General features: G+C 50.5%; 5 protein-coding genes across 5 annotated transcripts; 2 read left to right on the forward strand and 3 right to left on the reverse strand.

Annotated features, from left to right (window-relative positions):
* Positions 1-169: 169 nt before the first annotated feature.
* On the reverse strand, positions 170-1,961 carry Pmar_PMAR008760 (ornithine aminotransferase, putative; the record flags this gene model as incomplete). The annotated part of the gene is made up of 7 exons (XM_002777779.1): positions 170-273; positions 337-599; positions 648-841; positions 888-1,197; positions 1,356-1,536; positions 1,613-1,722; positions 1,840-1,961. The coding sequence occupies 7 exons, from the start codon at positions 1,959-1,961 to the stop codon at positions 170-172; spliced, it is 1,284 nt and encodes a 427-aa protein (XP_002777825.1).
* A 2,184-nt stretch (positions 1,962-4,145) lies between these two features.
* Positions 4,146-4,440, reverse strand: Pmar_PMAR008761 (hypothetical protein; the record flags this gene model as incomplete). Its single annotated transcript, XM_002777780.1, has 2 exons — positions 4,146-4,248; positions 4,301-4,440. Coding segments are annotated over 2 exons (243 nt in total), but the record flags the coding sequence as incomplete, so codon positions are not given.
* Positions 4,441-5,036: 596 nt separating this feature from the next.
* On the reverse strand, positions 5,037-9,938 carry Pmar_PMAR008762 (splicing endonuclease positive effector sen1, putative; the record flags this gene model as incomplete). Its single annotated transcript, XM_002777781.1, has 29 exons — positions 9,828-9,938; positions 9,585-9,665; positions 9,386-9,514; positions 9,235-9,310; positions 9,099-9,187; positions 9,003-9,047; positions 8,844-8,955; positions 8,663-8,798; positions 8,465-8,570; positions 8,315-8,381; positions 8,138-8,239; positions 8,014-8,091; positions 7,821-7,923; positions 7,373-7,480; positions 7,247-7,330; positions 7,139-7,202; positions 7,010-7,090; positions 6,829-6,965; positions 6,641-6,789; positions 6,454-6,591; positions 6,229-6,405; positions 6,062-6,187; positions 5,908-6,007; positions 5,763-5,842; positions 5,549-5,666; positions 5,392-5,497; positions 5,274-5,343; positions 5,156-5,227; positions 5,037-5,096 (listed from the first exon to the last, which is right to left on the reverse strand). Exons 1-29 carry the CDS (start codon positions 9,911-9,913, stop codon positions 5,037-5,039), a joined length of 2,880 nt encoding a protein of 959 aa, XP_002777827.1. The 5' UTR covers positions 9,914-9,938.
* A 5-nt stretch (positions 9,939-9,943) lies between these two features.
* On the forward strand, positions 9,944-10,135 carry Pmar_PMAR008763 (hypothetical protein; the record flags this gene model as incomplete). The annotated part of the gene is made up of 1 exon (XM_002777782.1): positions 9,944-10,135. A coding segment is annotated over one exon (192 nt), but the record flags the coding sequence as incomplete, so codon positions are not given.
* A 168-nt stretch (positions 10,136-10,303) lies between these two features.
* Positions 10,304-13,490, forward strand: Pmar_PMAR008764 (conserved hypothetical protein). The gene is made up of 9 exons (XM_002777783.1): positions 10,304-10,406; positions 10,453-10,502; positions 10,609-10,719; positions 10,865-11,374; positions 11,424-11,870; positions 11,914-12,123; positions 12,174-12,295; positions 12,343-12,442; positions 12,484-13,490. Exons 1-9 carry the CDS (start codon positions 10,328-10,330, stop codon positions 13,390-13,392), a joined length of 2,538 nt encoding a protein of 845 aa, XP_002777829.1. The 5' UTR covers positions 10,304-10,327; the 3' UTR covers positions 13,393-13,490.
* The last annotated feature ends 742 nt before the right edge of the window (positions 13,491-14,232 follow it).

Consider the following 14,232-nt stretch of genomic DNA (forward strand, 5'->3'; position numbering starts at 1 on the left):
TATGATGCTTTGATGCGGTTAGGTGGGTATATGTTGATATGTGCTTCGGCCGTCTTCCATGTCTATCCTCCTCAACACCTGAGCCAGAGGGGAAACACGCGTTTACCATGATTTGGAAGTGGCATTGAATTGGACTCTTCAAGGTGAAACACTCGGAAGACGCTCGGAATTAGATTACATCGACTACAGCATGGACGAGTTCCCGAGCATTCTCCTCCGTGAAACACATCGGAGGCTTAATGACGAGTACACCATCTCCAGGCCCGTCGAGGGCTGAAACAAACCGGATGACGCACGAATATTAGATAGATCAGGAGCACCAATATGCCGACCTACTTGTTAACATAGAATGGTCGAGCAGGAGCCTCGCAACCAATTGAGAGGCGATACGACTGGAAAGGGGCGCTGGATTTTCAGTGGATGAGCCCTCCACAATTTCTACTCCAACGAACAAACCGCTGCCACGAACTTCACCAATATGTGGGCACTCTCGAGCAGCCCGGCGAAGCTCTCCTTTGAGAACTTCTCCAACATAGCGTGCATGGCCTTGAAGGTTGTCCTCATCAATAGCTCGCAGGACGGCAAGAGCTGCAGCACAACTGCGTGAAAGACTCTGTCCGCAAGGATATGCGATGTCAATCTCCCACCTCACAGTGTTCCCTCCAAAAGTACTGAAGTACTCCACACCTTCATCGTCAAATGCTGCGGAGATATTCGCAGTCGTGACGACTGCCGCCACCGGGAATCCGTTCCCGAGCGGCTTCCCAATGGTGACGATGTCTGGAACAACTCCCTGCTGCTCGAAACCCCAGAAATGAGTGCCCATACGTCCAAGACCAACCTAAAGCTTTGGCCTCCATACGAGCCGGGCCGAGGAATAAGCTCACTTGGACTTCGTCGGCTATGCATACCCCACCGTGCTTTCTGACTGTCTCATATGCTTCTCTCATGTAACCATCTGGTGGCAGCACAACTCCAGCGACGCTCATACCACTTTCACAAATGAATGCACACAACCCCTGGTCATCTCTTCTCGCCTCTTGCTCCAGCATCAGGAGACTTTCCGCAGCAGCTTTCGGTTTCGAGGGACAGGGAATTATCGAGACCCAGTCGGGCTGGGGCGTTGAAGAACCTTGCTTGAACTTGCGGAGTTTGTATGCAGAGACGGAGATAGTTAGAGATGTTGTGCCGTGGTACCTGACGTACGGTATGACGACAGTTCCGAACAACAGCTAGGAGATGCGTCGGACCGTTGAATGGGCCAACCGATCAGGTCGACGGACAGTGTCAAGATTGAAGTGAAAGTAGGACGCTAATCTTTGCCGCACCGAAATTGAACAATAACCCGATCTTACCCCCTCTCAACAGCTACAACTCGGGCGTTCTTAGTGTAGGCTCTGGCCAGTCTAAGCGCCAGGTCATTGGCTTCGCTCCCCGAGTTGACCAAAAACACTTTATTGAGTGGTGCCGGAAACTTTTTGAGGAGCTCCTGCGCAAGCTCTTGCCTCACGGGATGCAAGTATCTCGTATTCGTGCCTAATCTCAGAACTGACGTCGACAAAATCTCCACAAACATCAGGTATTCTGATCGAAAGCAGCAGGTGATACGGACTTATAGTGGCAATCATCTCAGAAACAGCCCCGACAACTCGGTCGTCACAATGGCCAATATGCGGAACATTGTTTCTGCAGTCGAGGTATTTCTGTCCTTTGTCGTCGTACCTACATCACGAAATGATGAGACTTGGAAGCAGTCGGGTGACTTGAACGAGCCGAGCTGTTTAACGGCGGTGTTGAGCCATGACAGAACGCTCTAGAGAAAGAGAGTCGGTCTCTCACATGTATTGTCCTTTGGCTCGAATCATCGTCAAGGGCTTCACATTCGCATAGGAAACACTCAGCGACGAAGCGAAGTTCTTCTTCCTTCCAGCCAGTAGGTCATTGGAGTCCACCGCAGACATTGCGCGAAGATGTCGAACCTCAGTGAACTAACATGAGAGTAAAGCGTCATTTGGAGGAGATTGAACAGACAGCATTTCTCATGAACTCCACCAACACCTCCGAAATAGCATATTCACCGGATCGTGAGGATCTGACTGCTTCAACCTACCCCTGACACTTTGAGCCCAACGATTTACAACTCGTTTTGAAAGATTCGTTGCACGGAGTGAGCATTCTGCTTGTGCGTTCCATTGTCGAAACCTGGCCGTATCGTATTTTTTTCAGCAGTAACATACACGTGAGGGTACTATGTATCAATACGTCGCTTCAAACTCTTTGCAGTGTACTAAGCCTAGTGTTCGATCGTGAGTTCTCACAACTCAGTAGATAGTGCGCGGGAAACACCCTGCGACCCAATCTCACAAGCTACATAATGCGAGGCCATTTAGGCCAGTGTACTCAGCATACGGTCGAGTATCAAGTGAACACCTCCTCAGGATGGCCATAATCACCGACAAGTAAAATCCGTCAGGCTTGGTCACAGACGGAATTATCTCCCCGATATTCCGAAATGTTTTATCACAACACCAGAGTGACTCAAACAAGGAGAAGAAGGCTTAGGGAGATTGCTCCTCTTATTGGACATGCGTCTTAGGGGTCATTATTTCTTCGTATCACGGCGATCGTGATTGACAGCGACACATTTCCATGTCAAGAGCGTACCGCCGCTCGCAGCTACTATTAGTGAATCTCGACTCAGAACTGCGCAGCGGGGTAGATACCTCAGGCTGGTCGAGACTCTATGCGGCTCTTGCCCCGCTGATGTACCTGCCAAAAGCGAACCCGTCTCAGTGATTTCCGATGCGATCTGGTCTGAGTTAGATCAAATCGCATGTGAAATCTAACGAGATCTTCTAACGAACCCCCTTGTGCAAACGGGCGGCTAGGGTGATTCCAGCACCGTAAGAAATGCGTGATAATGAAGATGGTCAAGAGAGATTGCCGAGAGGATTGAACCGCGCACGTTTTGACACGCGTTCGCTACACTCATCAAGATGAGAAGCTTCGTATCGCTCACCGTTTTCCGTCAGCTGACCTCGGAAAGTCGTTCTAGTCGATATACGGCCTCCAGACTCTGCGAATTCTACACTCCATATGTGTCCGATGCAGTCCGAATCTTCGCCAATGCTATAGAAGTGCCTGAAGAGACAACCACCTCAGCGGCCGAGAAATTGCAGCCACGCGTCCTCGGAGACTTGCCAGTGTCCCAGCGGTGTGACACAACGGCACGCCCCAGCATGGCCATCATAGCTCGCCAGCACGTTCAGCGTACTGAGGTCCCACAGTCGTATCTGCATCACACGACCCTCCAGCGGATGATAGAGCAGCAAATAGCCATTGCGCATCTCACTGATGCATCCTTTGAGCACGTGAAAGCAAGAGGGGGTTCGCTGGAGCCCGCACTTGGCCGTTGCACTATTTGTATTCGTAGTATGTCCTGGACAAGAAGAAGTCTACCATTGACTGAAGCTTAATAACCGTTATCGAGAGACGGTAACCTCACCGCATTCAGTGTGACTGTTTGACCTTCGCCGACTGTTGGTGGCAATGAGATGCTACGTCGCTGATCGGAATCCTCAAGTGCTGAGAACCCAGTCAGGCAACCGTTGACGCCAACGGCAATCCACTGATCAAGGAGAGTAGTTCATGGATGACTTCACACGCTAATGGCAGGGAGCCCACATTACCCCGGCATCAAAAGCAAGAGCCAACGAGCCCAGTCTGCTCGGCAAGTCCATGACCACCCCCGACGAGCATTGTCCTGACAAAACGAAAGACAATCGAACCGTCTAGTATCACCGAAGATCCATAACAACCAACATGAAGATGCACTTTCGCGCTTGGAATTATTACTACCACTATCAGTATCCCACAGTTGGAGGCTACCTCCTAATGACAACGTTAGCAAGGACGAATCGAGCGCGAACCGACACATCTGCAATACAAACTGGTAGCAGTGGGCAATATAGGATGTCTTACAATCATGCGGTCTTCTAGATCTACAACCAAGGTCCTCAGACACCTCCAGGCGCCCCTGAAGGAAACGCAGTCCCACAACTTTACTGTTCCATCCTTAGCTGCCGTAGCCAGGAGCGAACCTAACGGACGGGTCGGCCAAATGCAAATGATGGAGAAGACCCCACCATCAGAGTTAAAAGAGAGATCAGTCACTCCATGCGAATGGTCTCGGAGCTCGTCAAGGACTCGCTTCTCATTGGCTTCATAGACTGACACCACTCCATCACACTGAAACAACATATGTTAACGACGATAGCCGATATACCGAGAGAGCTCTCACTCGGCCAATAGCAATCACAGCTGGGCATGATGGGAGGGCTTCCATACACGTCACAACGGGCCGCTCAGACAGATGGACTCTGCCGCAACAAGGCCCGGAGGGTAGCCTAAGCTCTGTCTGAGATAGGGCGTTGAACCGACCTGGCAGATCGGACAGTGTTCAAAAGAGAAAAGAGACTGATCACCCCTCTTTGCTGTTGGGATCTCCTCAAGTGCAGTTTCCAAATCCAGAATTCTGCTCGTGAGCTTAGCCGCGCATATCCATTTTTCTTGGAGCAAGCCTCTGAACTTGACTGGATCCTCAGCACCGCTCGCTATGCTGAATTGCAGCCCTACTTTAGGGTAATACTCCCTGAGATTGCAGATTTATAATAGCACTACACGATTCCAATCTCACATAAGGTATCCTAGTATAGCGCAATCGAGTCCTTCCCGTTGTTCCTTAGATAAAATAGTGACAGCCCCACTCCCTGCACTCGATGTTGTCGAATCCTCACTCAGTAGGCCGTGGTCCATCGATAATAAAGAACACTGGATCGCACGCACGAATCGTTAGCTATATAACGGCGAGTATCCCCTCCCCCGTGACCACTATCAGCCAGAGCAGCAGCAGGCAGACTTCGCTAGTTCCGACTCAAACCACATCAGCTCGGAATTTACAAGCTGGTGTTATCCGCGAACATTCCATACAGTCTGTGACGAACTTCAACACAAGAGAGCGAGTCCTGATAGAAACGTTAATCGTCAGGGACAGTATTAGACTTCGAATGAGCCTTGGAATCAGATCCCTCCGCCAGCTAACAAGAGGAAAAGAGAGTTTCCCGTGACCAGTGAACACGTCACGAATTCACACTACCATATCAGCATCGATTGCAGGAGAGGTCGCCGCTGGCGATACTCCCTCCAGAGGACTATCAAGGGACGCAACCTGAACACAAAGCGTCTCGTGGCTTCCCCTGGGAGCAGCGGCAAACCTCTTCAATGTCCTTGCCAACATCCTTTTCCAATGCCTTAGCCTTAGCTGCAATCGCAGACTTCTCGTACCTACACCAACCATAACCACAGCACCGTCAATTGTACCCCAGTCCCTACAGTGCAGTGATTTCCGACGCACTCAGCTTGAAAGCACCGCCCTCGGATTTCTGCAGTATGTCCGCAGCACTTGCGCTCCCGGCAGCACCCTTCTTGAGGTGTTCATCTGTAAGCAGTTGTGGAAGGGAAAAGCAAGATCGCAAGTTTCCAGTATCACCGGCTAGGAACTCAGCTGCTTCCGGACGGTACTTCATGACCTTGCCGTTCTTCTTGTTACGGACGAAGTAAGCCCACATCCAGTTCCGCAAGAACCCATCGACGTTGCCTGGCGTAACCTGAAAAACAACTTGATTCCGTCCCGCTGAGACCCCGCTAAGGGTGAGACATGTGTGAAAAACCGAAGCGAAATTGATACTATGAGCAAACTTTACGTTGAAGAGCCGCTTCGCCTTCTGCTGCTTAACAATGAAGCTTTTCCAGTGAGGATTATTTGACAACATCCGCTGATGCCCTGACACACAAACTTTCACACCCATCCACCTCTCCTCGAAGGTGATACGAGCTCGGTAGACGTACCGCAGACCCATAGGTTCGTCCTTCCTCTGGTGAGACTAACATTCATTCGTCTAACATCTCGAACGAAACCGACCGAAGTTGCATCAGGATCGGCACGCACCTATCAGCAATTCAACGAGGTGTCACCACGAGAAACATCAGAGAAAGCGCTTACCGTTGATACCACAACACAATCCTTTTCCCTGCCCTGGAAGCCATCGACTGTGTTCACTTCCACTGGACACACCTTGCTTTCGACCATGTTGTATAGTTGCCTGAACTTTTGCCGAATAAGGCGCACCTAGAAGTACACTGTAGAAGCCCCTAAGAGGGAGCGCCAACCTGCTCAGCGTAAGGGGATATGACTGCTAACTTTTCCCGCCATGGTTCCTTAGGCCAGCAAACTTGCAACATCTTGAAAATGTGGATGATGAAGTTAGCCTCGGCTTCGTTAGTAAGAGATGTGTAAGACTTCTCCTCTTGACCAGGGACATTGAAGAACGACACAGGACCGAATATCTGACCAATCGGGAGTCATCGTATCAACTACTGCAACTGTGCGCCTACCGGTATATGAGACCATGGCTGATCTCCCACGAGCTCCATGATATTCTCAGCGTTCTTAACGCCACCATCGTAGAACTCGTTCGAAGGGAACTCCGCGATGGCAGGATGCATACGGAACTGCGTACTCAGCAAGTTCACCTGATGCAGATTGGTCAATAACATCTGCAGAGTTAATCATAGAATCTACTTGGAAGTCCGACTGTTGCAAACGCTGGAAAAGACTTTTGCCGTAGCCGAATCGCTCAGCTGTGGCAGAGAATACTGTGGCGGGTAGCTGCTTGGGATCTCCGACCAGCACCATACGTTGGCAACCCATTTGGAGAGGAATCAGTGTCCCTGAGAACATTCTTCACATTCACCCGAGCGAGGCCTTACCCATTTCAACGCCCTGACTAGCCTCATCAACCACCACGGTATCGAAGCTGCCAGGGTAACTCAGTAAATCTCTGCCGCCACTAACGGAGAGAGTAGCGCAGACGATCACAGCTTCGTTTAGAATCGATACGCGGTGCCTGAGGACGAGCCGTCCGAGTGAAAACCTACCAGGCTGTAGTACCTATAAGTATCCTCCTTGTTGGTCGCGGCTCCCCCCGAAGTTGCCTTACGTCTAGTAGCCATGATCGATTCCAGAGAATACCTACACCACACTGAGCTAATTCTCCAACGCGAGCATCGATTCGCTTACTGCTGAAGCGAAGGATGCAGATTGGGACCAAGACGGACGACATAAGGAGTGTATAACGTTCCGTCTGAAGGGCACTGGGAACAGATTCTGTGAAGGTGTGTATTTCACCTCTGCCGTATATTCCCGTTGACGTTACTCTTCTCACAATTTCATCAATAGCAGCATTACTGGGTGCACATACAAGGACCTTACCTGCACAACGAAGATGAATTAACACGAGCTCATGTGCCTTACGCTTCGGCTTGGCATTCGACGTGTTCTCCTTGAATAACCTCATCACAGGATCTTCAGGATAGGCGTCCTTAGGGTTGTTCGGCTGGGGTGGATAGAGCCTCTTTGGTGCTGACAGACGAAGTAGTTCCGCAGCAGTCGTCGGATTTCAACAGCCGATTACAGTGTTAGAACGTATGCTTATTTTCCTCAGCTAAGCTCAGAAAATTTCTCGCCGCACTATGGTAATTCCAACACGGAGTAGGAGCATGTAACAACCTTCATTATCTTACCAAAAATTCACAAGTACATATGTACGCGGCACGTTTTCCCACACTAATCAAAGGAATATTCCCGAGTGCGCGCGATTACTTGGAAAACCTGTCCGCTATATTCGATGTAATTTCACGTATCAATGGTAGGTGGTGACACTACGAGGACTTTTTGCCTCGTACGCCCGCCCTAGTAATACCTGTCTCTTGCCAGCTCTTGAAGCCCTTGTACGCCCACTTCATCTCAACCTTTCGGATTTCCTCCAAATTGCGTTTGCGCCGCTTCGCTAGCTGCTTCTCGAACTGACAAGCAATACGACTATCCCTAACATTCCTATGGGGTTGAGCGTTTGAGCCGATGTCCAGATGCTTCTCTCGAAACATACACATTACCTCAGCATCGTCTTCAATATCGCTACTACTGAGCTCTCCTCCATCGTCGATGATTTCACGCGGGAGCGCGGTCGACGCCTGAGTCCAAGCAAATGTTTGTTTACCATAACAACCGCTACCCAACCTCAGACGGGTCTGTCTCCTCCGCTTCTTCTGCATCATCCGAGTTGAGAATGGCAGAGAGGATACCAACGATAGTAGTAGTTTTTCCGGTACCCGGAGGACCCTGAAAATGCCCAGATCAAAATGCACAGACCTTACACCAACTGAACAAGTGTTGACCTCTCAACGAACGCCCCACCTGAATCAGCGTGAGCCCTTCACTCTTAGTAGCTTCCATGATAGCATGCCGCTGTGAGTCGTTGTATCTAAAATATTTGCATAATAAAACACGATCGATTCCTCTCAAGGCAAGACTCCAGCGCGGGAGCTTCCCCACAACCCCAACTACTTTCCCTCAATGGTAGTCTTCAGTCCAGGCGGCATTTTCAGTCGACGTTGCTTCCGTGTTGCAGGCTTAGCTACTTCAGCTGCCTTCCGACGCTTCTTAGCAGAGGCTAAACAAACATGCTGTAGACAATCGCAATGACAAGAATATTTCTGCCGGATACTTCATGCACGAGAGATATGAGCACCTCCCCCATACTACGTTGCTCCGCCTTCGGGCTGACATCGCACTGGCCTTCCTCCACCTCGATATCATTTAGCACCCACTTGAGTAGAGGCGATCTCCTGAGAGCCTGCATGGCTTGGTATTCACGATGAATGGTAGACATGGACGTGATCTGAGAGGCAAGATTCTCTGTCGCCCCACGAGGCCGGCCACCTACCTTCGTAATATACCAGTCGGCATTCTCAGCGATAGCTGAGGCAATCCGCTTGCTCCGTTCCCGGAACTCCAACATGTGTCTGTCACTTGTATGACCTGTTTGCAGATCCAGTCTGAAAACACTCAAGTAACACAACGACTGTGACATTCGCCTCCCCACCTTAAACGCAGCGATAGTCGACCATCGACGAAGCTTTCCACGTATCTAGAAACAACAGACCATAAACACGGTATGTGATCAGGACACGACGCCTACGCTAAGGCGTGTACTGGATTGTCCTCGAGGGGATCCTCTAAACTCGACATCAGGACTAAGTCCGAGCCACCGTACTGTTCTCTCGATGCCTGAGTCGGGCATAATACGATTCGCTCGCAGCTTTCAATCAGCCTACCATGGACATCCGTATTAGTTCGAGACGAACGAAACCTATTCGCTCATTGATAATCCGGAAGGTGAGGTGAGAGAATCTGCATAAGAGGATCAATCTCGAACATCCACGATGGTTGAGTCCTTTGCTGAGTAACAAAGGAATGCCACTCTACTTCTCAGTCTCTCCTCGCTCCATATGACGAGCTCTATCGAGCTGCGACTTGGTTTCACGGAGGAATAGAGGGTAGAAAACGTCGTTGTACTCCTCAAAATTCTCAAACCTCAGCGGCACATGGTCGAACCTGCTCGCAAGACTATGGCATCGAAAAGGCCGCGATGGAGAAGAGCTCAGGCAACCTCAGCTCCTAGTACCCGAGTTCATCCTCATTTTCATGCAGCTTCTTCAGCTCTTCCTGCGTCCGGTCATCATTCACATCTTTGAAGAAATCCCAACTGAGTCCAAGTGACCGAATAGGACTATTCCATACCAGATTTCACGAATGCCAATACTAGCGCAAGCAAGCACATGCATAGCATATACTTGACGTCGGAGTCTCCCGTGTACGGATGGTATCCCTCCCCTCCCCTAGTAGAAACTCAACCTCTGTGTATTACCTCAAGATCTCCTGCTGCAGTGGTGTTAGTGATGGTGCTTGGGCAGTTGGACCACGCGGGGCTGTCGTAGTAACGACGGCTGTCATTGCGGATCGACAACAGGGAGATGCTAACAGTGGATTCAAACTGATTTTGGCTTTGGAGGTGCGAAGAGTGCTGAGCCGTTCCTAAGCTCAATGCGTCTCTTCATCGATTCCTCCGAGACCCGCTTCTCACTATACACACTCCGAGGTATTCCAGCACAAAGAAACGTAACGCTCCCAAGTGGCGTGCACGCATGGTTACGTAGTTCTAGAGCTCGAGATTTCGCCCTCTTACTGAGCGTGTGCCATCCCGCGAAGTTCGACGAGCTCTTACTGAGTTCAGAGAGCGAGCAAAAACCAACACAGAGATGTCGGGTTCCTCTACAACTCCACAAGATCTCCTGCAGGCGAGCGAAAATGACCCAAGCTCTGCGTGTTATTAATACTTAGTAAGTCTCACAGTAATTTGTGATATTCATGACGACCGGACGAAGCGAGGAGAATCATCGAGTTGTTACCATCAAGAGTATCAAGCATGGCGGGCCGAGATTTCCAGGTGGGCTCAACTGGATTTCACACTGAAGAGCTGATACGAGTTTTAGGTTCCTGGTTCGTTTCCTACTGCTGTCTCTTAATTGCCCTCGTTGTCGGGGTAAGTACAGGATTTCCCTAGTGAGCCGATATTGTTTTTCATCAAATGTTGAATAACCGGTTCTAACACGGATCAGCATGGGGCGCTGGAAAGCGTGGTCTGTTAGGCACACTGGGTGGCAATCGGGGGCGAGGAGTTCGAAAACACAGAGCTTCCCGAGACGGAATTTTCAGCGCAACGTGCTGTGAAGGTTGTCCAGGAACTGGAAGCTTGCGGAGTAGGTGGTAGGTTTGAGAATTCGAGAGGCGAACTCGCGAGGGTGCTTTCACTATGCGATCGAGACTAGGGTTACTCAGTCACGTACTTGCAGTGTAATCAAGACGTGATATAAGTGGTTTCTGGAAGCTGTGATTACTTTTCAGAACCGCGAATCTGGCACACACGCGGCCGAGGTCTGCGCTCCGCAAGCTATCCTGAAAGAAGTAGATAGTATTGGGTTTTCCAAGAAAGATCTCCAAATCGACAACTTCCACTCGAATGGCTCTTTCTACATGTCGTTTCTCGGTGGTGTCATAGGAAACTACCGTAATATTACCAATATCGCATTTCGGCTGAACTCGAAGAAGGAGCGGACCAAAGGTCGTCGGTGCGCAGTTCTTGCTGGTGCTCACTACGATTCTGCCTTGGCTGCCCCTGGAATCAGCGATAACGTTATGCAAGTTGGTCTACTTATCGAGGTCATGCGGGTATTCAAGGCCCGGAACCTCATGGCTGATAGTGAGATCGATCTCATTGTCAACTTCAATGGAGCTGAGGAAACCCTCATGCATGCCGCCCATGGCTTTGCTAGGAATAGCAAATGGGCTCGCGATGTATGCGCTATCGTTAATCTAGAGTGTAACGGGGGCCATGGACGGGAGGTGTTATTCCAAGTAAGACGGGTCTGTTTGATCTTAGGGTTTAGGCTTGTGTGGTGATCAGGTTGGCAGTCATTCGCTTGTGTCTCAATACAAGAGGGCTGCGAAGCGACCAGCTGGCAGCAGTTTCATTCATAGTGTCTTCCAGGCGGGAGTAGTACCAGGCGACACCGACTATCGCGTATACCGCGACTTCATCCTCGAGAAGCAGGGGCTCTTGGTGCCAGGCTTGGACTTCGCCACCATCGGCAACCAATATGTTTACCATACCAGTATTGACGATTTCGCCCATGCATCCGTTCAATCGATGCAAAGATACGGCGAGACAATCCTTGATTTGTTGGCATTGATGACGAGTGAAGGAGTAGAGAAGCCCGTGGACGCCCAATTGCCAGGGGTGTATTTCGACGTGCTCGGTAGATGGTTCGTTGTCTACTCTACCAGAGTAGCATGGGCCTTGCACATCACTTCTGCGATCATCGTGCTCATGCTATCCTTATCTAATCTGACGGTAATAGCTCAGCTGCGCTCATGAACTGGCACTCTCCCTTCAGCTCTCCCCAAGACCATGGCTGATCGGAGCCTTCTTCTTCGCGGAGCTGTGCGGATCACTAGGCTACGGCTTGATAGCCATGTTCCTCATCCCGAGGGGATATAGACTAGCGTACCAGAACCATACTTGGCTAACAGTCCCGCTTTTTCTGTTCCCGGCTGTCGCTGGGTACCTCTTTGCCAAACGACGTATTGCTGGAAAAAGTGACGAGGTAGTGATGGACATTATTCCCTGGTCGTGAAATTTGGTAACTCTGCTCAGAGCTCTCCAGGCGATATATTCTGGACTTGCCGCCTCGTAGCGGCTATTCTCTGCCTGGGAATCACATTTTTAGTACCAACATCGAGCTACTTATCCTTCCTATGGTGCACATTCCCTCTGATGTAGTACATCTCGATACACGTGACGGTCACCATATTGTTGGATGCAGATATGTGTACACTGGGAGGTATTTCATGTCGTTCGTAGCAGGGTACACAATCCCGATAATCGTCACACTACAGCTCATGCCTGCTGCTTTTGATTTGCTGGTGAGAGCCCGCGGGATAACTATCGAGACGGTTGTTGCTAGGTTCCTCTTTGTGCTCGCAGCGGTACCGTGGTGCCGCCCGAAATTCTGGTTGGGTTATTCGTGTTCGCGCCTATTATCCTCTGTATCTCCGCTATGGGAGACATACCATTCGCACTCGCTCGCAGAATTGGTGGGACATTGCAGATCGAGAGGGCGCTGATAGCAGGCTTCCTGATAGCAATAGCGGCTACCGTTGTTCTGGGAGGAAGCTACTTATTCCCCTACAGCCCTGACAGGCCCAAACGGCTGTTTACTTTTCATGTCAACCATGTGGACACACATGAGGCATACCTCTACATCAGTCCATATGACATCAACCATCTCGAGCCACTCACAGGCGATGTCTTTAAGTCGACGAAAAAGCTGTGGAGTGTGAAGAATACTGAGGCTATCTACGGCAATGGCGCGCCGTACTACTTTCCTTTGCAGTCTGTTCTCAAGGACATGACCCGAGTCAAGGTCGAGCACCACGGCGAATGGAACGACTTTGTTGTTCGTGCGGAAAGACCCGTCACGTTGGAGACGGGAGTTGTCCGTACTACCATTATTGCTACTGGGAAGAACGCACAGCACATGTCTATGGCGGTGCCGCATGAAGGTTTGGTAGGCTTCCCAGCTTTGAGGGGAAGGCTGCCTCCTGTTCGAGCCGACTGCAACTGTCATTGGCTGAACTTCGACCAAGGCGGAGAGCATGACACTATCGAATGGCGTCTCGAAATCGACTGGGACCCTCAGGAGTTCGCTCCAGGAGGGAAACCCAGAGTTGAAGTGTCTTCATTCGGGTTCGAAAATGTCTCGTCCGAGGTTCACGATTTAGTAGAACCCCTTCCGGATTATGTGGACAGACTCAAGTTCCTCGGCAGTCATACCCATTTGCTGCTCAGTTTGGACGACAACTCGTCCGACTAAGGCTGAAGAGGATGATCGCACCATGCAGAGTGCGTCAGTGGTTTTCCGTGCCATGGCTTTCGCTATTATGTCTATTGTATTGAAGCTTAGAAACGCTTTGTCATAGCTGACTTTTTATCCACTCGGTTGCCCTTCTTGCGTTGGAGTTCGTCAATGTCGCTCTTGCCATCTCGATAGGGAATATGTTGGATTTTCTCGACGCGGGACCACTTGAGTGCGGAGGGCCGGATAACTGCCGAGCCCGGCCGAAGGACACTTGCGACTTTCTCGCATTCATACCAGCATCGACGTTAACAACAGTTCAGCAGGACTCTTGCGAGGAAGAAACGGATCAAGGCTTCGTGGACCTCGCCACATCCACAACGATGATCCTACAGGGCATCTTGTCGGCGACTCGCGTAGCCGCTCCAGCAGGTGAGTCCGAAGAACGGAAACTTACGTTTCAACGGGTCCATAAATCCTCGACCCGGAGCTCTCCTGACCGGGTTGTCCTCACCAACTAGCTTACAAGAAGATACTCGTTGATAGTCTCAAGTTAAGACACGTGTAGCGATCAGGTGTGATGGTGGCGATGGCGCCACCACTTCCTCCTCCCGCAAGCCTCATTCGCGCCATGCCCCCGCCAGTGACTCAGACCTCAGTAGCTCCTGAATGTGAGGTCGAGCCAACGCAGCGAGACAATTCACGGGCGTGGTTCCTCTTGTGAGCAGCTATGGAGTAATGACCGTTCAAGCTTTGATGGGATTTTCAGGAGAGCTGTTCAATCCTTGACTGCAGCGCATGTTGGTGTGGGCCTCGCTCAAGCTTACACGATGGATCTCTACAGCGGGATATACAATG

This window comes from Perkinsus marinus (assembly GCF_000006405.1).
Source record: "Perkinsus marinus ATCC 50983 genomic scaffold scf_1104296951054, whole genome shotgun sequence".
Lineage (NCBI taxonomy): Eukaryota > Perkinsozoa > Perkinsida > Perkinsidae > Perkinsus > Perkinsus marinus.

Coding starts and splice junctions, on each gene's coding strand:
- Pmar_PMAR008764 (XM_002777783.1), top strand. CDS start 10,328: ATGACGACCGGACGAAGCGAGGAGAATCATCGAGTTGTTACCATCAAG. Junction 10,407..10,452: donor TGGCGGGCCGAGATTTCCAG/GTGGGCTCAACT, acceptor TACGAGTTTTAG/GTTCCTGGTTCGTTTCCTAC. Junction 10,720..10,864: donor AGGAACTGGAAGCTTGCGGA/GTAGGTGGTAGG, acceptor ATTACTTTTCAG/AACCGCGAATCTGGCACACA.